Genomic DNA, 23,620 nt, shown 5'->3' on the forward strand with positions numbered 1-23,620 from the left:
TCTAAGTTTACTCTAAATTCTAATTGGATCGTTCTGGTTTATCTCTTTGGCTTTGAGCGAGAGAATCTTTCTCAGAGACTAGGACTCTGCTTCTTGTGTATGCAAAACTAGCTTGAAACAACCTTACAGGCTTAGAGTTTGGGAGAAGTGATCTCCATGCGAGGGGGACTTCACGTTGGGCTCAGAGGACAGAATGTGTGCTGGAGAACTTAGTGGGGAGAACCAACTTGGTATTGCTTCACAAAGCAAACTCTCACACTTTATGTAGCCACACGTAGCATATAATAGTGGGAAAGTGAGTGTGACCAAAACAAAGATTTTTATAATTATCTTTCCAGTTTAGTCTGTGTATCACTAGAATGTTTTGATAGAATATTTACATTATATTTTTGACTAATTCCATTTAAAAAGAGTGTTCAGGGGCGCCTGGGTGGCACAGCGGTTAAAGCGTCTGCCTTCAGCTCAGGGCGTGATCCCGGCGTTCCGGGATCGAGCCCCACATCAGGCTCCTCCGCTATGAGCCTGCTTCTTCCTCTCCCACTACCCCTGCTTGTGTTCCCTCTCTTGCTGGCTGTCTCTATCTTTGTCAAATAAATAAATAACATCTTTAAAAAAAAAAAAGAGTGTTCAATATTTTTATAAGTTTATTTGATTTATTAGATTTTTGAAATCTTATAAAAATTAATTTTTGATAAAATAAATAATTAAAAATTTTCTCCCTAATTGTATTCAGGTTACGGTTAATGGCATGGTTAATGATTCAAGTCTATTTATGTTCATATTTTTATAATAAAACATTTCGGTGTAGTGCCACTGGACATTATAGCCCTAGCAAGGTTAGAGAAACCATATAATACACAATCACATATAAATGGAAATAGAAAAATGAAAGCTGGGGCGCCTGGGTGGTGCAGTCGTTAAGTGTCTGCCTTCGGCTCAGGGCGTGGTCCCGGCGTTCCAGGATCGAGCCCCACATCAGGCTTCTCCACTGGGAGCCTGCTTCTTCCTCTCCCACTCCCCCTGCTTGTGTTCCCTCTCTCGCTGGCTGTCTCTCTGTCAAATAAATAAATAAATAAATAAATCTTAAAAAAAAAAGAAAAAGAAAAATGAAAGCTGATTATTTATAAAATCTTTTTTTTAAAAGATTTTATTTATTTTGACAGAGCGTGCAAACGGGGGAAGGGGCCGAGGGAGAGAGAGAATTTCAAGCAAACTTCACCGTGAGCATGGAGCCTGAATTGGGGCTCAATCCCACGACCCCACTACGCTAGATCGTAACCCAGCCTAAACCAAGAGCCAGATGCTCAACCAACTGAGCCATCCAGGAGCCCCTATTTATGAAATCTTTCAGAAATATTTTTGGAGTATTCTGACTAGGAGGGTGATGCAATGTCTGGGAATGAGGTATTGCAGTCTGGGACCTGGATAATGGTAGTACAGGGACGGGCTTGAAGGAAAAATAGCTACTTGCTGACTGATTGGATATGAGGAAGAATCAGATGATGGGAAATTATCCTGCTGGTACAACTTGCTGACTTTACACATGAGGAAATGGCTATCTGGAGAAGTTAAAGATCCTAATTTCTATCTGCAGCTGTTTCTCTAATGTCCCATTGCTTTGGGTTGGTGAGGTGTTCAGGGTGGAGAAGAAACTGAACTAGGGCAGCAGTTTGGAGACCTTGTTCAAGTGAGCTGCTCTTGCTAGCTTCCTAATGAAACCTGGACACAGCCTTAAATTTCTCTAGGATTCCATTTTTTCAGTCTTCGGATTGAGTGCTCTAGATGGTCATACAGGGTTTCTCAGTGAAGACATCGAAAGGTTAAGGAATGTATACAGGGGACTGGTCTTGGGCATTCTAGATTTGCAGGACTGGAGGATGAAAAGTACCTGTTTGACTGACTTATTTTGCTCAGCATCAGTCAGAGGAAGATAAATACCATATGATTTCACTCATATGTGGAATTTAGGAAACAAAACAGATGAACATAGGGGAAGGGAAGGAAAAATAAAATAAGATGAAAACCATAAGAGACTCTAAACTCTAGGGAACAAACTGAGGGTTGCTGGAGTGGAGGTGGGCGGGGGGGATGGGGTAACTGGGTGACGGGCATTAAGGAGAACGCGTGATGTGATGAGCACTGGGTGTTATTTGCAACTGATGAATCACTAAACTCTACCTCTGAAACTAATAATACACTCTATGTTTATTAATTGATTTTAAATAAGTAAATAAAAAATAAAAAGTACCTGTTTGGCATTTCTAAACCAGGATTCACACTGTAGAGAAAGAATGCGACCTTGCAAGGAAATAGTTGTATGTTACCAGTGTAGAGATAATAGTCTTCTATTTATGCTGTCTCCAAGTCACTTATCTTTGCAGAACTGATGGCATGTTCTCCATTATTGGAGGAGAGCAATGTATACCGGTCTAAAGTGACTTTCCCTAAATCATTGTATCATCTGCTGTCTCACTGTTTAAGTTCATTATGTAGGTGGCTTCCATTTTAAATAATTAGGTTGTTATAATTTAGGTGCACATACTTTTTTTTATAAAAGAGGAAGATCAGATTTAGCATTCTCCATTGTCCTTCCTTTTTCTTTTAATTGAATATTCAGTAACATATCAGATCTTATAGGAAGTAGTTATTGTTTGTGAGATTTGGAGTTTTAATGTGTGGTTGGCCAATAAAAGGTTACCTTAAAAGCTGGTTTTAGATAGCTACTATAGCATTCCTCAAACTGATCTGTTCAAACAAATTTGTGCGTTTATTTTCCTCCCTGTAAAAGTCATCAAGGAAAGTTACATTTTTAGCATTAAAGGCTCCCCCAAACATAATTGTTGAGTTGCTTTTAGTGATCTTTGAATTTTAGGGATAGTATGCTTTAGTGAAAATAGGCAAAGACTCAGGGAAAAACCTCAGGCAAAGACTCAGGGAAAAACCTCAGTCTGTTAAGCTCTTGCCACGGGCCCTGCCTGCCTGCACTGGTTTCCTTAGACCTGGAAAATCAGGCTGTGCTCATTTAGATCTGTGAGGGACCATGTAGCAGTTCTACCAGGTTGTGTGTGCGATTGTAAGCACTTTCACTTCCAGTGCTGTTTCTCCTTATTTCCTCATTATTTCTGTGAGTGGGAAACTGAAGTTTTAAAAAAGAATGAACAGATGGAAGATCCTAAGAATATTTTAGGATTCAACCTAGAGATGGGAACTTTATTTATGAATGTAGTGATATATATGTACTATAAATATAGTTTTGTTGTTACATATAAAGATGTTTCTGGCAAGTCTTTTACTTTTTTTTTTTAAGATTTATTTATTTATTTGAGAGAGAGAGAGAGCACGAGCAGGAGGGACAGAGGGAGAGGGAGAGATAATCTCAAGCAGACTCTACGCTGAAGGCGGAGCCCAATGTGGGGCTCTATCTCACGACCCTGAGATCATGACCTGAGCTGAAATCAAGAGTTGGACGCTCAACTGACTGCACCCCTCAGGTGCCCCCCCCCCCTTTTTAAAGATTTATTACTTATTTTAGAGAGAGAGAGAGAGAGAGAGAGCAGGGGGGAGGGGCAGAGGGAGAGACCATTGTGAAGCCGACTCCCCATTGAATGCAAAGCCCCGTGCAGAGCTCAGTCAGGACCCTGAGCTGAAATCAAGAGTCGGCCCCTTAACCACTGAGCCACCCAGGCACCCCAAGTCTTTCTCAGTCAAAATTAGTGACAACTAAGAGATGTTATGCAATTGTGAAAATACTTTGAACATTTAAGGAAAAAATGTCGTATAGCAGGTTGGGAGAAATTACCTGACTGCAACCCCTCTGAGACCTTAAGGAACCAGCCAGGTAACTCAGGATGACAGAGGGCCCGGAGACTATTGTACTTTGTATATGCACGAAGGGTCAAAATATGGCTTTTTTGAGGCTTCAACAAACTCCAGCAAACGCACATAAAACTCTGCATGTGTTTTAGATTCAGTGTAGATTAGTATATCATAAATGAGAAACAAATTCCTCTCCTTAACAAGGTAGAAATTTTAATTTGATTTTTGATGGCTTTTTTGGGGGGGAGATTTTTATCTTTTCAAGAAATAAGGTATCAAATGATTTTCGACACCTTTACGGAGCTTCAGTGCTTTAATTGCTGATATGATTCTAAGGAAGGTAAGTCCTAGGAAAAAAATCATATTATCAAATTCATCTTCTTGTATTACTGGTAAGAAAATTTTATTAGGTATAATTAGGGGGAAAAAGGTCTTAGAGAAAACTTATAAACACTGAAAATTTTGAAACAATTAGTCTCAGAAGTTTTAGTTTGTTCACAAAATTTTCTTGCCTCTGACCTTATTTTATCATTCATCCTGGCCAAATGTATTGACTAAGGCCTGAGTTTTCCCCGCTAATAACCTTTAACTGCTTGTTGGTCATGGAATTTAGGCAGTTTATCCAAGTCCAATTAGCTAATTTCAGTGAACTTTTTTCAGTCTTCATCTTCTTTGACCATCCAGTACATTTGACATTGTTGACTGTACTGGCTAACACTTTGTCTCATTCTCGTTTGTTTTTCTGCTTGCTTATTCTTCTCTGTTCAGCCTTTAAATGTTGGAGTTCCTCAGGATTTGTTTCTAACTCTCTCATTATTTTATACCTGTGTGGTCCAATAGAAGAGATATTAATCATTAATGGCTATTTAAATTTAAATTAATAAAGGTAAATACAAATTTAAAACTCAGTTCTTTAATCATACCAGTCACATTTCAGTTGTTTGGTAACCATATGTGGCCGCCATGTTGGATAGCACAGAATGAACATTTCCATCACCACCGAAGTTCTGTTGGGTAGCACTGCCTCTACCCTTTCCCTGGCTAGTCTTCTCTTTCTCTTATCTATATGCTGATTAGTCTCCAAGTTTCTATCTACAGAACCTCTATGCTCTCACTTTTCTACTTACTACTGCTTACTCAGTGTTTTTATTTGGATATCATAAACAGACCTCCAAATCAAAATGTCCAAATCAAAGTACCACATAACTGGTCACCCTCTTAGTTTCTTGTTTCAGTGAATGGGAATACCATCCATCCATATGTCATACACTAGGAGTCATCTCTGTTCATTCCTTCTTCACTGTGTACTATGTCTAGTCCGTTACTGGCACACAGATTGACCTCCTAAATATATCTCACCTCTGTTCTGTTTCTCTACACAACCATCTTCCACTACCAGGCTCTCTTGAACTATGGTAATAGCTTCTTAATTGGTCTCCTTCTATCTACACCTGCCCCTATTTAATATATTTTTTCATATTGAAGTCACAATGATTAAAAAGAACATGCAGGTGTCATAATGTTACCTCTGTGCTTCCAACCCTTCATTGTCTTCCCATTGTTCTTAGACATGCAGCCTACAAGGACCTGCTTGCCCTGGCCCCTGTTTCTGTCTTCAGCCTCATCTCTTGCCATTCCACTCCCTCTCGTTGTACTCTAGCCACACTGTTACTTTTTCCTCAACTCACCCTGATTCATTCTGCCTCATGTTCCTTGCCCATTTTTCTGATTTTTCTTAGAATGCTACCCTACTCTCAATCTCACTCTGTCTAGGTAATTCCTACTTATCTTTATATTTTATCTCAGATGTCTCTCCTCTGATCACAAGCCCACTTCCTCTGATTCTGGGTAGGTAAGAAAGCTCTTGAGTTTTTAGGATCCCTCATGTCAGTAGAGAATAATGTACACTGGAAGAAGTCTTTTTTTTTTTTTAAGATTTTATTTATTTATTTGACAGAGATAGAGACAGCCAGCGAGAGAGGGAACACAAGCAGGGGGAGTGGGAGAGGAAGAAGCAGGCTCATAGCGGAAGAGCCTGATGTGGGGCTCGATCCCATAACGCCGGGATCACGCCCTGAGCTGAAGGCAGACGCTTAACCGCTGTGCCACCCAGGCACCCCTCTGGAAGAAGTCTTAATCACCAGAAATAGGTCTTTAGTCATTTAGCAGACATTTCTTTTTTTTTTTTTTTTAAAGATTTTATTTATTTATTCGACAGAGATAGAGACAGCCAGTGAGAGAGGGAACACAGCAGGAGGAGTGGGAGAGGAAGAAGCAGGCCCATAGCGGAGGAGCCTGATGTGGGGCTTGACCCCATAACGCCGGGATCACGCCTTGAGCTGAAGGCAGACGCTTAACCGCTGTGCCACCCAGGCGCCCCATCAGCAGACATTTCTTTTTTTTTTTTTTTTTTAAGATTTTATTTATTTATGTGACAGAGAGACAGCCAGCGAGAGAGGGAACACAGCAGGCGAGTGAGAGAGGAAGAAGCAGGCTCCTAGCGGAGGAGCCCGATGTGGGACTCGATCCCGGAACGCCGGGATCACGCCCTGAGCCGAAGGCAGACGCTTTTAACGACTGCGCCACCCAGGCGCCCCATCAGCAGACATTTCTTGAATGCCATTATGTGTTAGGCACAGCTATACAATGAAAAAATTATCTCTGACCTTAAGGAGATCATAGCCTAAAAAGGAAACAGGGAGACACGCATATAAAATTATAATACAATTTGCTAAATGCAGTGAGAGTTGCATGTTCAGGATTTAGTAGTGGGACAGATGTGTGGAGTAGTCAGCTCTACCTGGAACAGAGGTCAAGAAAGACTTTTTCTTAAGAGTAGCAGAGTTGAGTTGGAAAGATTGAGTGGCCCTCATTTTCTTCTGGGCTTATCAGGTGGATATGGATAGATGGTACCACATGTCCACAGACAAAGAAGACAGTTGTGGAATGGCCTCCTGTGTATGAGCTATGTCAGATGAGACACTGTACTGGTGCTTAGCATGTAATGAAGAAATAAGGCTTGATAGGAAGATGGGGGCCGATACTAAAGAGACTTGTAAGCTATCTTAAGAAGTTTGGACTTAATCCTGTAGAACAGTGGTTTTCAAGCTGTAGTGAGCTTCAGGATCACCTGGGGGCTTGTTACAATGCAGATTCCTGGATTCTACCCCAGAGGTTCTGATTCTGGAGATCTGGAGTGGGCCCTGAGAGTCTGCAGTGTTCACAGGTTCCCAGTAATGCTGATGCTACTCATCCAGGAACCACACTTTGAGAGCCACTGCTGTAGATAATGAAGAGCCACTCATGTATTAGTGTTTGTGTTTTAGTAGCCAACTCTTTAGCTTTTTATTTACAATTAGAGCAGCCAGAGTAGTTGAGTAATAGTCTGTTGAAATAAGCTGACTGCTATGGTCTGAATGTTCATGTCTCCCAAAATTCTTTTTTTTATTTAAAGATTTTATTTATTCATTTAACAGACAGAGAGAGAGAGAGAGAAAGTACAAGCAGGGGGAGTGGCAGGCAGAGGAAGGGAGCCTAATGCGGGGCTCTATCCCAGGACCCTGAGATCATGACCAGAGCCAAAGGCAGACACTTAACTGACTGAGCCACCCAGGAGTCCCCAAGAATTGAGTTTTTAAATGGCCCATGGCAGCCATGTTTGCTGTCCCTGCCTTCTGGGCCATGCATGTCCCTGGAAGGTCATAGACCTGTCTGGGTTTCCTGACCACACAGTCTGGTGCCTCTTGGCAAAGGCTGGACATGGATCTTGTGTCTCCCAAAATTCTTACATTGAAATCCTAACACCCCCAAACATGATGGTATTAGGTGGTGAGGCCTTTGGGGGGGTATTTAAATCATGAGGGTGGAGCCCTCATGGATGAGCCTAGTGCACTGCTTTTATCAAAGAGGCCCCAGAGAGAGCCCTCGCTTCTTCTGCCATGTAAAGACATGGCAAAAAGGTGGCCATCTGCATCCTGGAAGAGGGCTTTCACCAGAACCTGCCCATGCTGGCACCCTAATCTTGGATTTCCAGTCTCCAGAACCGTGAGAAACAAGTTTCTGCTGTTTATAGCCACCCAGTCTGTGGTTATAGGTGCTTGAATGAACTAAGGCACTGGCCAAGTATAGGAACTCTAAGTAGTACTAGGACATACGCTGAATTGTCCCTGCAGTTTGGTGGGAATAAGTCCAGGATTACAGCTCCCTTTTTAAGCCACCTTTTCTGTTCTTCTGTTCTGAATCCTGAAATGTTATGAAGAATAGTGAAGGTGATTCAAGAGTAACATTTATTCAGCTGACGGCAATAAAGGACATGATATTGATTTCAGTCTGCCAGAAACTGTGAAGTATAAATAGTACACCCGAGGGAGTAATATGCTCGTAGTATAGATAGGGGGGGCTTTGGTCAAGTTGCGCATCTTTAGTGTTTAACTAGACAGTTTTAGAATTGAATATGTTAAGTAGAACTATAGAAGACCTTCAGAAAATATGACATATGTATATAGACACAGACAGTTGCTGATAAGAACCATAATGATTTCCATTAGAAATTATTTTATAAAGATAATATGCACCTTCTTTGTCTGATCTTGCATTTAAAGGTGCCCCTGCCTGAAAGAAGGGAGCTAATCTGTAGACTCCAGTGTACTTCTCAGGGTCCTTCCTTGTGCTTTGATGTGATTGGATTTTCTAGCATTGCAGTAATCAGATACAAACAGTTCCTAATTTATGAATGACCTAAACTTAGAAGACATCCCAGCCCATGGCTATGGGGGCCCTTGCCAGGGTTTGTCCCTGCCCAGCCCTCCTGCTGTGAGTACTGCAGCCTCTGACACCTGCTATCCCTTCTCCAGCATCCTGCCTGGCTCCCTGGTCTCCATCCGTCCTCTGCCTGGAGGGACTAAGGGCTCAGGGCACTTCCACTATTTTCTGTATAGTCCCATAACATTATAGCCAGTCCTTTTCCCACCTCTGTACCCCAAGATAACCTTAATCATCATATATTCTAACACCTGCATTTATACAAATGAAGTTCAGGTCCAGAGATGGTAAATAATATACCTGGTATAACTAGAACTAGTTAGTCACACACAGATCTGGAACTTGAACCCAGATCTCCTGATTTTTAGTTCTGGTCTCTTCCCACTGCACTCCTTATTCACATAGGTAGATGTTATGAAAGTCTTGTTCAAAACTTACAAGTTATTGGGCTGGATCTGTGTTCTAAGTGTATGTCTCATGCCTGTTCAACTCATGGTTCCAATTTGGGAGCGGATCTCCCCTAGTTATTGTGTGGATTTAGTTGATACGACATTATTACTTTAAAAATGTATTGCAAGCATGTTGGAGGGCTTTAAACCAAAGGAAGTGCTAGAAGTTTCAGTACTTGAGATATTTAAAGGAAGGAAGAAAAGGTGTACTATAAGCATACCTGACCAGGCTGGGTCAGGTCAAACTACCAGCTCTCTGTAGCCTTCCCCATTATAACATGAGTGCTTCCGCCATCAACGTCTGCTATGATGTCTGCTATTCCTTGAGTATGCTTTCTGCTAAAGTGGAGTGACACTCAAGACTGAAATTCAGGTGTTGGATGTGGTAAGAAAACCCCATTTGTTCTTTTTGAAAAAGAACATACTGACCTCAAGCTGAAAAGTAAGATAGATAAATATATATTTATATATATTTTAGTTCCTGGGCAACTTTTGAGGTGATTTTCAGATAATTTTGAAGAAATTTGTGATGATTAGTAACTACTGAGAATTGCTGTTAGTTTCATGTTAAGAAGTTGAGGACCATTTCTCATTTTGAAACTTGACTAGTCCCTTGGTAAATACATACCCATAAATACATATCCTCCTCTCAAGAGGGTTTTTTAAAACTTCTATTTACATGTACAAGAAAGATTCAAAGGATTGTTATTTTGTCACTATGGATACGAGTTGAGGAATGGAGGCCCAATATTTTCCGGTGAGGAACTCCTTACCTCAGGGACCTGGGGGGCAAGAGCAGGCCTGTGCATCCTGGGGAGGAGAGTCATATGTTGGGGAGTCAGGGGAACGGGGCAAGTGTGCAGCCTCGTCTCCTTAACTGTCACAGAGTTTGTACCTCTATGTTAGTACTTCTCAGTGGGGTGGGGGTGCAAGGCACAATCCCACCCCCAACCCCCAGGGTGCCCGGGGCATTTGACAGCATCTGGAGACCTTATTGGTTGGCCCATCTGGGGGAAGGGATGCTGCTGGCATCTAGTGGTAGAGGCCAGGAACGATGCTCAGCGTCCCACAATGCACAGGATGGCCCGCAGGAGCAAAATTTATCCAACCCCAAATGTCAGTAGTGCTGATGATGAGAACCCTTGCTCTTTTACCCACTGACTCCCCCAGTCGGCCTGCCGGGAGAGTGCTGCTATCAGGAGATGTCTTGGGATTTGGTAGCGTGTTATGAGGAAAGAAAAGATACTCTGCTCGTGACATTCTCTAGGACCTGAGAAAGAAAGTGGTGCCGTGTTAATCTGCTTACACTCATGCTGTTTCTGGAGTCCTTAGTTTACACTATAAATGACTTCACTCTCCTTTGCTTCATTAGAAGTCGAACCCAACAGTTCTCCCTGGAGTTTGTATTTTACTGCTCGACACTTTACTTGCTTGTGGAAGAGCTCTATTGTGGGCAGAAGGTTTAAAGCAAAAAGCAGTGCCAGGTGTTGTCCCTAGGTCTCCTGTAATGTCTTCGTAGCTAAAAGCATTCACCCAATGTCTAATTTGAATTTTTTTTTTCAGTAGAGGAACCCAATGAACCCATTTCCTTTTGTTCTGGCTTCAGTAGAATCTGGACTATCCAGAAGGAAGAACAGTAAATATTTATAATTAATTGCTTTAGAATATTCTATCACTTATGTGTTCATCTTGGCACCTATTTCAAGGGCCACTGCTAGTCAGTGTTTCACCTGCCACTATTTATCTTCTTGGCCTTCTTTCTAAAGCTAGGTCAGACAGTTGTGTGATTCACCAGTTTGTAACAATGTGCAGTGTTCCCTAACGCTCTACGGAGAGCGAGCCATGTGAATCTGGCTTGAGCTGGGCCACAGTGTGTTGTCACGTACCCACTGGCCTATACTTTTCGTGGCATGAATATTTCCTGACTGAATGGGTTTTCAGGTCACAGAGCAAATTCATCTGCATCGCTGGATTTATAAGGATTTTGGCACGACAGACACACGGGCCGCATGAGTTCCATGTTAGTCACTTAGCACTGAACGTGGTATTAGTTTTCTGAGGCAAAAATAAACAGAACTGCCTAAGCAACAAGCTGCATGGAATTCGTCAGCAACAGGCTTTGTGATCAGACAATGGCATTGTGTTCACGTGAGCTGGGGACATTCGAGTAGAACACGAGAATATTCTTCTCAGCCCTGCAGCTGGGTTTTAGATGAAGGTTTATTCTCTTTTTCCTTCTTTTTGGAACTTGCTTCTAGTTTTTGTGCTCTTGGCTTTTATGCTTTCTAAAGAGAATTTGGTTGTTGATAAATGTGTGTCAGTTTCTTCCTATGGCTGTCTCTTTATTACCCTATTTTAACCCCAAATTAAAACTGTGGTCTAGATTTATTTTATACAAGACAATTATTTTGTTCCCAAACATTAGACATGTTAAATATGTAAAAAAAATGTACATTTTAAAGATAAATGTTTTAAAAATGAAAATATTTTTTCTGAAAAATTAACTGTTCCCACCATGTATTTGTTTTGGTTACACACAGAAAGCATCCTAGTTTGTGGTAGACTAATTTGGAGGCAGACTTTCATTTACCTTTATCTTCCCACTAAGGGGACTCTGAAATACTATTTTTTTCTCTTGAGATTATCATCATCGTTATTATTAACCTTGAATTAATGATTTCTTTGGTCAGGGCCTATCAGCCAAGCATAGGACAAGTTGAGAAACTATTATTAAAGTCAAATGAAAGCATCTCCGCAGCACACATACAGAAAAGTCATCCTATAATATCTGACAGACCTTCCGGAACAAAGAAGCCTTCTGTTGACCTGAACTCTACCTATTACACTCTGTGCTTAGTACTGAAAAAAGCTGCTTCTGAGAGATAAAATGTTTTGTGGTACTCATCTGAGTTTTTTCAGTTAACTTGTTCAGCCCGCCCAGGTATTGTTTTGGGCATTTGCACAAATTGACTAAGTGGGACATGAGAGACGTACTGGTCATCGTAGGGATTAGAGGTCTCCCGTAGAGTTCTAGAAAACATTACAAAGTGCTCTGTAAAACACTTCGAGGGGCACTGAGAAGCAGAACCCAGACTCCCTTCTTTTATTATGGGTAGTTCCAATCTCAGCTGAACACATTATGACTCACCTCCAGAAGGTGTGGTCTACCTGCCTAGGTATATTCATATTTATCTGGTGGTCACGTAGGCCCTGAACATCGCCTGAAACAATCTCATTGTTTCTAGTGAGCTTGCTCTTCTGCTTTCCATAGAAGATTTCCCACTTCCCCACTTTCTGCAGGCCTCTGACCACTCACCCATTTTACTTACGATGTCACTGTAAGCAGATGATGTTACTCACTACTTTAAGGAAACAGGGACCATATCGGGGAAACCGCCCCAGCTTCCAACCACCAATCCTCAAACTTGGTTTGTAGGTATGCCCATCTCTTCTGCCTTCTGTGTTACTGTGGTGGAGGAGGTGGCCTTTTTCCAAAGCCAGTCTATTTACCTGTCTTCTTTTTAAATTTTTAAAATTTTTATGTTCAGTTAGCCAGCATTCAGTGCCTTATCAGTTTTTGATGTAGTGTTCAACAATTCATTAGTTGTGTGTAACACCCAGTGCTCATCACCACACATTATTTACCTGTTTTCTAGATGCCACTCCACATCTGTCACTTCTCTTTTTCTCTTAACTGATTCCTTCTCATCAGCATTAAAACCAGCTCATCTCTCTACCAAAAAAAAAAAAAAAGCCTTCCCTCGATCCCAATCCTGCCTCTATGTTGTGTATGCAAAACCAGTCCATTCTCCACAACGAAATGACTAAATACTTAGTCATTTTTAAAAATTAATATTGCTTTTACTTGAAATTACATAATGCTAACAAAAGGAAACATACCACTGCAAGTGTTTTTGAATTAAATCTTAAAAAATTCTTGCTAAGACCATATAACTCCTAAGTGGCACAGCCAGAATTCTGATTTAAGTGATTCCAGGCACTGTTGAAAACTCACCCCTGTGTTTGATATGGAGGTCGCTAGTGATCTTGGCAACAGCAGATTTGGTGGAGAGAAGGGATGGAAACCATGTTGTTGGAGTAAAGTGAAGAAAGGGAAGTGAGGCTACTCTGTTTCTCTCCTTCAGAGCCCAAGTTCTAGAGAAGCACAATACCTGAAACATAGTAAGCACTTAGTGAAATGTTAGCTCTGTCGTTGTTGACCTCTCAGGAATACTTGACACGGCTCATTCATCCATTCAGCAAATATTCAGTGAGTTCCCACTGTGTTGCCAGGCACGGGTATAGGTGCTGGAGATATAATAGTTTATAAATGAGCAAAATGCTGGCCTCGACGAGGACCTACTTACAGGATAAATAAGTCAAATATTAGTGTGGTGATAGGGGCTATGGAGAAAGTAGAGCAGGGAGGGAGAAAGGCAGTGTTGTTGGCTGGGGGTTGCAGTTAGAAATAGGGTGCTTAGGGAGGGCTCCCCTGAGACCTGAATTGAGGATCTGAAGGAGGTAAGAAAGTGAGCCCTGCAGATCTGGGGGGGATGAAAGGGCCTTGCTGAGGGAAGGCATGAAAAAGCTCTGAGCAGGGAACCGCCCAGTGTGTGCAGGAAGCCCATCACCAAAGACCATGTATTGATTACATGGAGTGTCCAGAATAGGCAAATCCATAGAGAAAGCCCCTTAAAAATGCCCAGGGCTGAGAGGGTTGGGTGACTGCTAATGGGTACCCGGCTTCTCCCGAGGGTGAATCGTACGGTCTGTGAAGTGTATGTCAATAAAGCTGTTATATAAGAAAGGTGAGAGCCCGTAAAGAAACCAGTGTGGTTGCTGTGGAGAGTTAGAGGGGCCGAGGCTGGAGTGTGTGGGGCCTTCTGGCCCCTTGAAAGAGCTTTGCCTTTTACTGCAGGTGAAATGGGGGCGTGGGGGAGAGTTTTGAGCAGGGGATTGACGTGATTGGGTTGGTATGCTACATAGGTTATCCTTGGTGCCATGCTGACAAAGACCGAAGGGGAGGCAAAGGTGACCGCATGGTGGCCAGTTAGGAGGCTGTGCAGTAGCACACACGAGATACTGTTTTTCCCATGGTGCGGAAATTCCTTCTTGGCCTTCTCTGTAAAAACCACACTCTCACATTCACCTTCTATCTCTAATTCACTGTCTCCTTTGCTAGCTTCCCTTCTTCTTTCTCACTGTTATAGGTAGGGTTTACTTAGATTCTGTACTGGGACCATTTTCCTGGGTTGTCTCACCTACTCCCATGACTTGAGTTACCATCAACTGCTGAACACTTCTCAACTCCACACCTTCTATCTCCGCTCAGGGAGCCAAATGCCCTTAAACTCAATTTGCCTGTTCTTCTTGCTGTGTAACAAAACCACCCTAAAATGCAGTGTCTTAATAGTAATTTTTTTGTACACGAGTTGGCAGTTTGAGCAGATTTAGCAGGGATGACTCCTCTCTGCTTGACTATGGCTGGATGCCTCGCCTTCAACAATGGTGTATGCACATGGTGCCAAGTTGGTGCTGGATGTGGGCCAAGGTCCCAGCCAGGGCTGTGGTCTGGGGGGCCTCTCCATGTAGATCTTTCCATTGACTGCTTAGGCCTCCTCAAAGCATGGAGGCCTCCTGGCCGGTGGGTGATTTACCAGCCGGCTCAGGGCTCCAAGTGTGTGGCCTTTTACGATCTAGCTTTAGAAGTCACGGCATCGCTTCCTCTGTAACCACAAACCCACCCGTGTTCAAGAAAACGGAACACACACCCTACTTCTCAGAGGGAGATTGTCAAGGTAACACTGACAAAAAGAGCAGGTGAAATGAGAGATCTCGTGAGCACCTTTGACAAATATCATCTGCCACATTGTCCACAGTTGAATTTAAGGTCTTTCATAAATCTGCTTTTTCTGTAATGTTCCCTGGTTCATAATTGGCCCCACCACCTCCATGGTTGCTCATGGCAGAAACTTGGGAGTGTCTTTGATAACCTCTGTTTTCTTTATATTCCTTAGCCACGTACTCTCTCCCCTGTCTGGTCAATCACAGGGTCCTGTTAGTTCTCTTTATAAATCATTCTCAGATCCTTCCAGTCCCCTCTTCTACCATTGCCGTGACCCTAGTTTAGGCATCTGCCTCCTTGGTTACTGCAATGGTCTTCAACTGGTTTCTCTTCTTGCAGTCTTTTGCCTTCCAATTATTTTTTTTAATCCTTCCTGCATAATCTTTAAAAATACAAATCCATTTATGACATACTCCTGCTTAAAACTCATTAGAAGCTGCTCAGTGCTATTGAGCTAAAGACCGAAGTCGTCTCTGTGAGACGACTAAGTCTAAACGGCTTTGTGTCTTCTGGCTCCGGCCTCCTCCGCATTTACGTGGGATCACTAGCTCCCCCTTGCAACAGCTGCACCGACTCTTCCAGGTCCTCCCAAGCTCTCTCCTTCCTGCCTCATGGCTTTCACTTTCACACTTGCGCCTCTCTCTGGGCACCACATTCCACTCCTTCTTCATTTTGTTTGAGTATAATTTGCTCAGGGAAACCTGGGTCAGAAGCACTGGTCAAGTAGCTCAAGGGTACCTGCACGTCTTCTTTGTAGCCCGTATTACACTCATAATTGCTACTGTTATCTTTGGATTTCTTCCTTGCTAGACTTTAAGTTCCATGAGATTTAACAGCTGCTCTTGAGTCCCAAATGCCTAGCCAGTACCTGCCGCCCAGTGAGCGCTCACTGCATGCTTAGGAGTGACTCTGTGTGCATGACACATATGTATATTTACATTCACATACACACATGCACATCGATTGTATGTATGTACAGAGGAGGTTTTTAAAATGTTTTATACCTGAGTGGGATTGTTCAAATTAATGGTACTTCTCTTTGAGAGTATGTGTGTGTGTGTGTGTGTGTGTGTGTGTGTGTGTGTGTGTGTGTTTAGTATAAATTCTCTTCTTTAGTAGCCACTGTTCAAAATGTACCACATCAGACACCAGTCTCGTTCAGAGTTGTTACATTCCCCTTTTTGTACCTTGTCCTCTGACTGGGTCCTGTCCATCCGTCCCATTCAAGGTAAAGAAACTGCTGCAATGAAAGCCGATCTCCTAAGGGCCAGGAATATGAAAAGGTACATTAACCAACTGACTGTGGCAAAGAAGCAGTGTGAGAAGAGAATCCGAATCCTGGGAGGTCCTGCCTATGACCAGCAAGACGAGGGGGCCTTGGATGAGGCAGAAGGACCTCAGAGCCAGAAGGTAGAGCTTTGTGGTTTCTCGTTTTGACCATTTCATGTTCGTTATAAACACTCATGTAATCTCCCGTCCAATCTTTTAACTTTTTGGTATTTAACATAAGACATATGTTCCAGAACAGAGACTCACATGTTTGCTCACAAAGAGCTGTATTACTTGGTGTCCTTGACTTCTGTGAATGATAATAGGTAGGATAGGGAGGCACGGGATATATGTATATATGTGTGTATGTGCCCATGTGTGTTTTCCTAACCCACAAACCCCGAGGCACACACTTACATTTACATAAACCAATCGGTTTACCCACTGTCAATTGGATAGAACTAACCACCTATGGAATAGAAGGTACCTTTTAAGTTATTTTACTTAGCTCTCACCACAATGCAATGAAATTTGAATTTCTCGGTATTTCCATTCTACAGGTGAAGAAACAGAGTTGGTTTAAGTAAATTACCTAACGCCAGGTGGGAGGAGGCAGAACTAGATAAAAACCCAGATCTAGCTGCTTCACAGTCTGAGTGCTTTCTCACTAAGCCATAATATGTCAGCGACCGTTTTACAACAAAACTTTGGACTGTCCGATACTGGGTCCTGAAATCGTGGAGCTTAGGAAAGTGTCCTAGCCCTACCTCAGTACCTGTTCTACTCTCAAGGACCCAGGCTTGTCTTCCAAGACCTAGGGAATGCTAAGATTGAAGGAAACAGTAGCAGTATCCCCTGAGGAACTTGTTTGTACCACTTGGGAACAGGACTTCAAGGCAGTCTCTAAACTTATCTTTTGTAAGACGGCACTTAGTCGCAAAGAGGCTACCATCAGTATAATTTGACTCTGGCTACAGCCTCTAACCTCACCTGTTTGGATTTTTAGTCTCTTGATCTTTTCTCATTCAGTTCTTTGTTTGACTTCAGATGCCTATCTGTGACTTTTCCCTTCCTCCTCATTCCAGTGATGAACTTTGACCTTTTTCCTTGTTCGAGGCCCAGGCTCCATTAGAGCTTCTTCAGGATAGTTGATGCTCGACTTTGGACCGACTCTAACACAAGCCAGAGTTGTTCTTCTGCAGCATCTTGGGCAAGTGGCACAAATGCAGCCCCGAGTAGCTCTTGTTTTATAGAAGGGTCTCCCCTTACGGCTGGAGAGCTGTTTACTTTGCTCTTAGCAAATACATTTTTCTGCAATTGGCTTTGTGGTCCAAAGTGAAAATTTTACCTTTTGGTGCATGTTGGAGAGAGAATGGATTTAGCAGGTCGAATATTGTCCTTCTTCCCCTTTTTCCTCAGCCTCTGAACTCTTAAATAGATTTCCAGTCACATTTGTCATAGAAAAGTTCTCTTCTTGTGTCCCATGCATTCATTCATTCATTCATTTCATTCTTCATTCATTCAGCAGACATTTATGAGGGTCCACAATCTCTCAGTTACAGTGCAAGGTACTAGAATACAAAATATATGAGTTGGAGTCGAAGAGTCCTCTGTCCAATAGAGATGAGAGATAAATACCTAGAAGACACATCTGATGGCTTGCTACCTAGTCAAAAGATGATGTGGTTTTAGATCTTATGGTAGAAGAAAACCTTGAGAACCATAAAAGAATATCATTTTAGAAGAACTTGGATGTGATTTCAGTACATGTTATCTGGCAGTATTTACAAAACTAATCTGGTTTTGGCTCCATTTTAACTTGTTTCTCCAGATATTTAGGAAAGGAGCAACCCATTGCTGTTCAACGGTTTAACCTCAGTAAAATAATTTCCGTTAGGCTTCAGGCTGAAAGCCTCAGCTAATGTTACAGAATTCTAATGTTTATGGTGGTTTTGCAAGTCTAAAGGTAAGATTTTGGTTAGTTTGGGGCCATAAATGGGTAGAGGAGTTTTGCTATAACCTAATCATATTTGATCCAGAGGAATCACCACCTAACTTTATTTCAGAACCTAGTCTTCGAAATTAGATGAATCCCCAATTCAAAGAAAGATTGAGTAAATAAATAAAAAGAAGGAATTATATGCTCTGTACAAGAAACTAAATATTAAAGAACAGATTGGTTGAAGGTGAAAGGAGAGGAAAAGGCATGTTATGTAAACACAAAGAATAAGAAATCTAAAGTAGTAATATTAACATCAGATGAGATAGACATCAGAATAAGGAATATAACCGGGGATGAAGAAGAACATTTCATTATGATAAAGGGGTCAATTCATCAAGAAGGCGTGATAATCCTAAATATGTATGCAATCAATGAGATCTTTAAAATACATGAAGCGGAGTGCTTGGGTGGCTCAGTTGGTTAAGCGTCCGACTCTTGATTTCAGCTCAGGTGATGATCTCAGGGTTGTGAGAGTGAGTCCTGACTTGGGTTCCATGCTAGGCGTGGAACGTGCTTAAGATCTCTCTCTCTCTCTCTCTCTCATTCCCCCTCTGTCCCCGCTCCCCACTCACTGTGCTCTCTCTCTCAAATAAAACAAAATAAAATAAAATGAATTACATGAAGCAAAAACTAACAGAACTGAAAGAAAAAAAGATCCACAATTATAATTAGAAATGTTAACTCCCCTGTCTCAGTAATTGATAGAAGAAATAAACAAAAAATCAGGATACAGGAGACGTGAACAACAATAGTAACCAATGGGAACTAATGGACATTTCTAGAACATTCCACCTAGTACCAACAGAATACACATTCTTCTCAAGTGTACATTGAACATTCACCAAGAAAGACTATATTGCTGGGCAGTAAGACAAATCCCAACAAATTTAAAAGATTTAAAATTACATAGATTATGTTTTCTGACCAAATGGAATTGGAAATCAGTAATGGAAAGATCTGGAAAATTCTCAAATATTTATAAATTAAACAATATATCTAAATAAGGCTTGAGTCAAGAAATTATAAGGAAAATTAGAAACCAGTTTGAATGGAATGAAAATACATCTTAATATTTGTGGGATACAATTAAAACTACTTGGAAGGAAACACTTTTTTGTTTTTAAGATTTATTTATTTGAGAGAGAGAGAGAGAGCAAGCATGAGTGAGGGGAGGGGGGAAGGGCAGAGGGAGAGGGAGAAGCAGGCTGCCCACTGGGTGGGGAGCCTGACGCTGGGGCTCTATCCCAGGGGCCCAGGATCCTGATCTGAGTTGAAGACAGATGCTTAACTGATGGAACCACCTAGGCATCCCAGAAGGAAACACTTTTTAATGCTTATATTAAAGAAAAATGGTCTAAAATTAGTGATCTTCCTCCTTAAGAACCTACAAGTGAAAACTAAAATAACTAGAAGGGAGGAAATAGTATAACAACAGAAACCAATGAAATAGAGAACAGAAAAACAGTAGAGACAAATCAGTGAAAGCAAAAGGTAGTTCTTTGAAAAGATCTATTATACACTCTAGTTAGACTGACAAAAAGAAGAGAGAAGGCACAAATAACCATTATTAGGAACAAGAGAGGGAGCATCACTGTAGATCCTCCGTGCATTAAAAGGGGAACAAAGGAGTATTATGTACAATTTGAAATCAGTGAATTTCACAATTTAAATAAAACAAATTCCTTTGGAAATACAAATTACCAAAACTGACTCAAAAAGAAGTAGAAAATCAGAGTAGCCTTAGATGTATTAAATAAAATGAATTTATAATTTAAAAGCTTCCCACAAAGAAAACTTCAGGCTCGTATTATTTCACTGGTGAAATCTATTAAACATTCAAGACAGAGATAAGATCAGTCTTAACCACATGCAAGTTTTTATTTTAATTCCAGTTAGTTAACATATAGTGTTACATTAGTTTCAGGTGCACAATATAATGATTCAATGATTCTACACATCACCCAGTGATCATCAACTATTTAACCCATCCCTGCACCTCCCGTCCCTCTGGTAGCCATCAGTTCTCTGTTTCTTGGTTTCTGTCTTTCTTTCTCTTTTTTCTTCCCATTGCTCACTTATTTTGTTTCTTAAATTCCACATAGGAATGAAATCATATGGTATTTGTCTTTCTCTGATTGACTTATTTCATTTAGCATAATACTCTAGCACCATCCATGCCTTTGCAAATGGCAAGATTTCATTCTTTTTTATGGCTGAATAATATTCCATTATACACACACACACACACACACACACACACACACACACACACACAGAACACTACTTCTTTACTCATTCATCAGTCAATGGCCACATGGGCTGCTTCCATATCTTGGCTATTGTAAATAATGCTGCTGTAAACATCGGGATGCATGTATACCTTTGAGTTAGTGTTCTTGTATTCTTTGGATAAATACCCAGTAGTGCAATTGCTGTATTCTAAGGTAATTCTATTTTTAACTTTTTGAGCAACCTCCAAACTGTTTTCCACAGTTTACATTCCTACCAGCTGTGCACTAGGCTTCCTTTTTCTCCACATCTTCACCAACACCTGTTGTTTCTTTTGTTTTTGATTTTAGCCAATCTGACAGGTGTGAGGTGATGTCTCATTGTAGTTTTGATTTGCATTTCCCTGATGATAAGTGATGATAAACATCTTTTCATGTGTCTGTTGGCCATCTGGATGTCTTCTTTGGAGAAATGTCTCTTCGTGTCTTCTACCCATTTTTTTTTTTTTAAGATTTTATTTATTCGACAGAGATAGAGACAGCCAGTGAGAGAGGGAACAGAAGCAGGAGGAGTGGGAGAGGAAGAAGCAGGCTCATAGCGGAGGAGCCTGATGTGGGGCTCGATCCCATAATGCCGGGATCACGCCCTGAGCCGAAGGCAGCCGCTTAACCGCTGTGCCACCCAGGCGTCCCTCTTCTACCCATTTTTTAATTGGATTATTTGTTTTTTGGGTGTTGGGTGTTTTTTGGGTGAGTATCGAACCACCCTTGCAACCCAGGAAGAAATCCCATTTGATCATGGTGGATGATTTTTTTAATGTATTGTTGAAATCATTTAGCTAGTATTTTGTTGAGAATTTTTCCATCTGTATTCATCAGGGAGATTGGCCTGTGGCTCTCCTTTTTAGTGGTGTCTTTATCGGATTTTGGTGTCAGAGTAATGCTGGCCTCATAGAATGAATTTGGAAGTTTCCCTTCCTTTTCTATTTTGTGGACTAGTTTGAGAAGAATAGGTATTAACTCTTGTTTAAATGTTTGTTAGAATTCACCTGTGAAGCCATCAGGCCCTGGACTTTTGTTTTTTTGGAGTTTTTTGATGACTGATTCAATCTCTTTGATGGTCATTGGCCTGTTCAAATTTTCTAATTCTTCCTGTTTCAGTTTTGGTAGTTTATATGTTTCTAGAAATCTGTCCATTTCTTCTAGGTTGTCCAATTTTTTGGCACATATTTTTTCATAATATTCCCTTGTAATTATTTGTATTTCTATGGTATTGGTTGTTATTTCTCCTCTCTTGTGATTTTATTTGAGTCCTTATCTTTTTTTCTTGTTAAGTCTAGCTAGAAGTTTGTCAATTTTATTGATTTTTTTTCAAAGAGCCAGGTCCCGGTTTTATTAATCTGTTCCATTGGTTTTGTTTGTTTTTTGGTTTTTGTTTTTTTGTTTTGTTTTGTTTTGGATTCTATATCATTTATTTCTGGTGTAGTCTTATTTCCTTCTTTCCTTCTGGGTTTAGGTTTCATTTGTTGTTCTTTTCCTAGGTGCTTTCAGTGTAAGGTTATGTTGTTTATTTGAGATTTTTCTTGCTTTCTGAGGTAGGCCTGTATTGTTATATATTTCCTCTTTAGTACTGCTTTTGCTGCATCCCAAGGTTTTGGGCTGTTGTGTTTTTTCATTTATTTCTATATGTTTTTTAAATTTCTTCTTTGATTTCCTGGTTGACTCATCCATTGTTTAGTAGAATGTTATTTAACCTCCATGTAATTTTGGTCTTTACAGATTTTTTCTTATGGTTTATTTCTAGTTTCATAGTATTGTGGTCAGAAAAGATGCATGATATGACTTTGATCTTCTTTTGAATTTATGGAGACTTGTTTTGAGGCCTAATATGTGATCTGTTCTGGAGAATGTTCCATGTGCTCCTGAAAAGAATGTGTATTTTTATGGATTAGGATGAAGTGTTCTAAATGTATCTATTAAATCCACCTGGTCCGATGTGTCATTCAAAGCCATTGTTTCCTTGTCGATTTTATGATTGGATATCTGTCCATTGATATAAGGAGGGAGTTAAAGTCCCCTACTATTATTGTATTATCATCAATTAGTTCCTTTATGTTTGTCATTAACTGTTTTATGTATTTGGGTGCTCCCATGTTGATTGCATTAAATATTACAAATGTTGTATCTTCTTGTTAGGTTGTCCCCTTTATCATTTATTATATAGTGTCTTTCTTTGTCTCTTGTTACAGTCTTTGTTTTAAAGTCTAGTTTGTCTGATATAAGTGTTGCTACTCCAGCTTTCTTTTGACATCCGTTTGCATGACATATGTTTCTCCATCCCCTCACTTTCGATCCACAGGTGTCATTTTTTGTTTGTTTGTTTGTTTGTTTTTTTAGTAGACTCCATGCCCAGTATGGAGCCCATTGTGGGGCTTGAACTCAGTGGCCCTGGATCAAGGCCTGAGCTGAAATCAAGAGTTGCATGTTCAAGTGGCTGAGCCATCCAGGCACCCCTCAATCTGCAGGTGTCTTTAGGTCTAAAAATAAGTCTCATGTAGGCAGCATATAGATGGGTCTTGTTTTTTATCCATTCTGTCACAGAATGTCTTTTGATTGGAGTGTGTGGTCCATTTACATTCAGAGTAAATATTGATAGAGATATATTTGTTGTCATTTTATTTCTTTTGTGGTTGTTTCTGAAGATTTTCTCTGGTCTTGTCTTTCTCTCTTTTCATGGTTTGCTGATTTTCCTTAGTGATGTATTTGGATTTCTTTCTCTTCATTCTTTGCATATTTATTAGTGGTTTTTGATACATGTTACCATTAGGTTTGTATATAACCTGTTCTGCATATAATAATCTATATTAAATTCATGTTCATTTAAATTGAACCCATTTTTTATTTCTCTCCTCCCCATGTTCTAGGTATATGTTATCATATTTTACATCCTTTTGTGAGTTCCTTGACTGATTTTAAACTAAAATACTCATTTTTACTGCTTTGGTGTTTCCTACCTATGTACTATCATTTTTGGTCTCTCTTTTCTACTCAAAGTTTCCCCTTTAATATTTCTTGCAGGGCTGGTTTAGTGGTCATGAACTCCTTTAGTTTTTGTTTGGGAAACTCTTTATGTCGCCTCCTATTCTGAATGATAGGCTTGCTGGATAGAGTGTTCTTGGCTGCAGATTTTTGCTATTCAGCACTTTGAACATATCATGCGACTCCCTTCTGGGTTGGAAAGTTTCTGCTG

General features: G+C 40.8%; 1 protein-coding gene across 3 annotated transcripts in view; it reads left to right on the top strand.

The window, feature by feature from the left end:
* SNX25 (sorting nexin 25) overlaps nucleotides 1–23,620 on the top strand; it is a 124,356-nt gene that overhangs the window by 66,877 nt on the left and 33,859 nt on the right. For all 3 annotated transcript variants that reach the window (XM_045785789.2, XM_045785788.2, XM_045785787.2), the window contains one exon: nucleotides 16,100–16,281. In XM_045785789.2, the coding sequence (XP_045641745.2) occupies nucleotides 16,100–16,281 (182 nt within the window). The remainder of the gene's footprint in view (nucleotides 1–16,099; nucleotides 16,282–23,620) is intronic.

This window comes from Ursus americanus, chromosome 27 (assembly GCF_024610735.1).
Source record: "Ursus americanus isolate L20-20 chromosome 27, mUrsAme1.1.p, whole genome shotgun sequence".
Taxonomy (NCBI): domain Eukaryota; kingdom Metazoa; phylum Chordata; class Mammalia; order Carnivora; family Ursidae; genus Ursus; species Ursus americanus.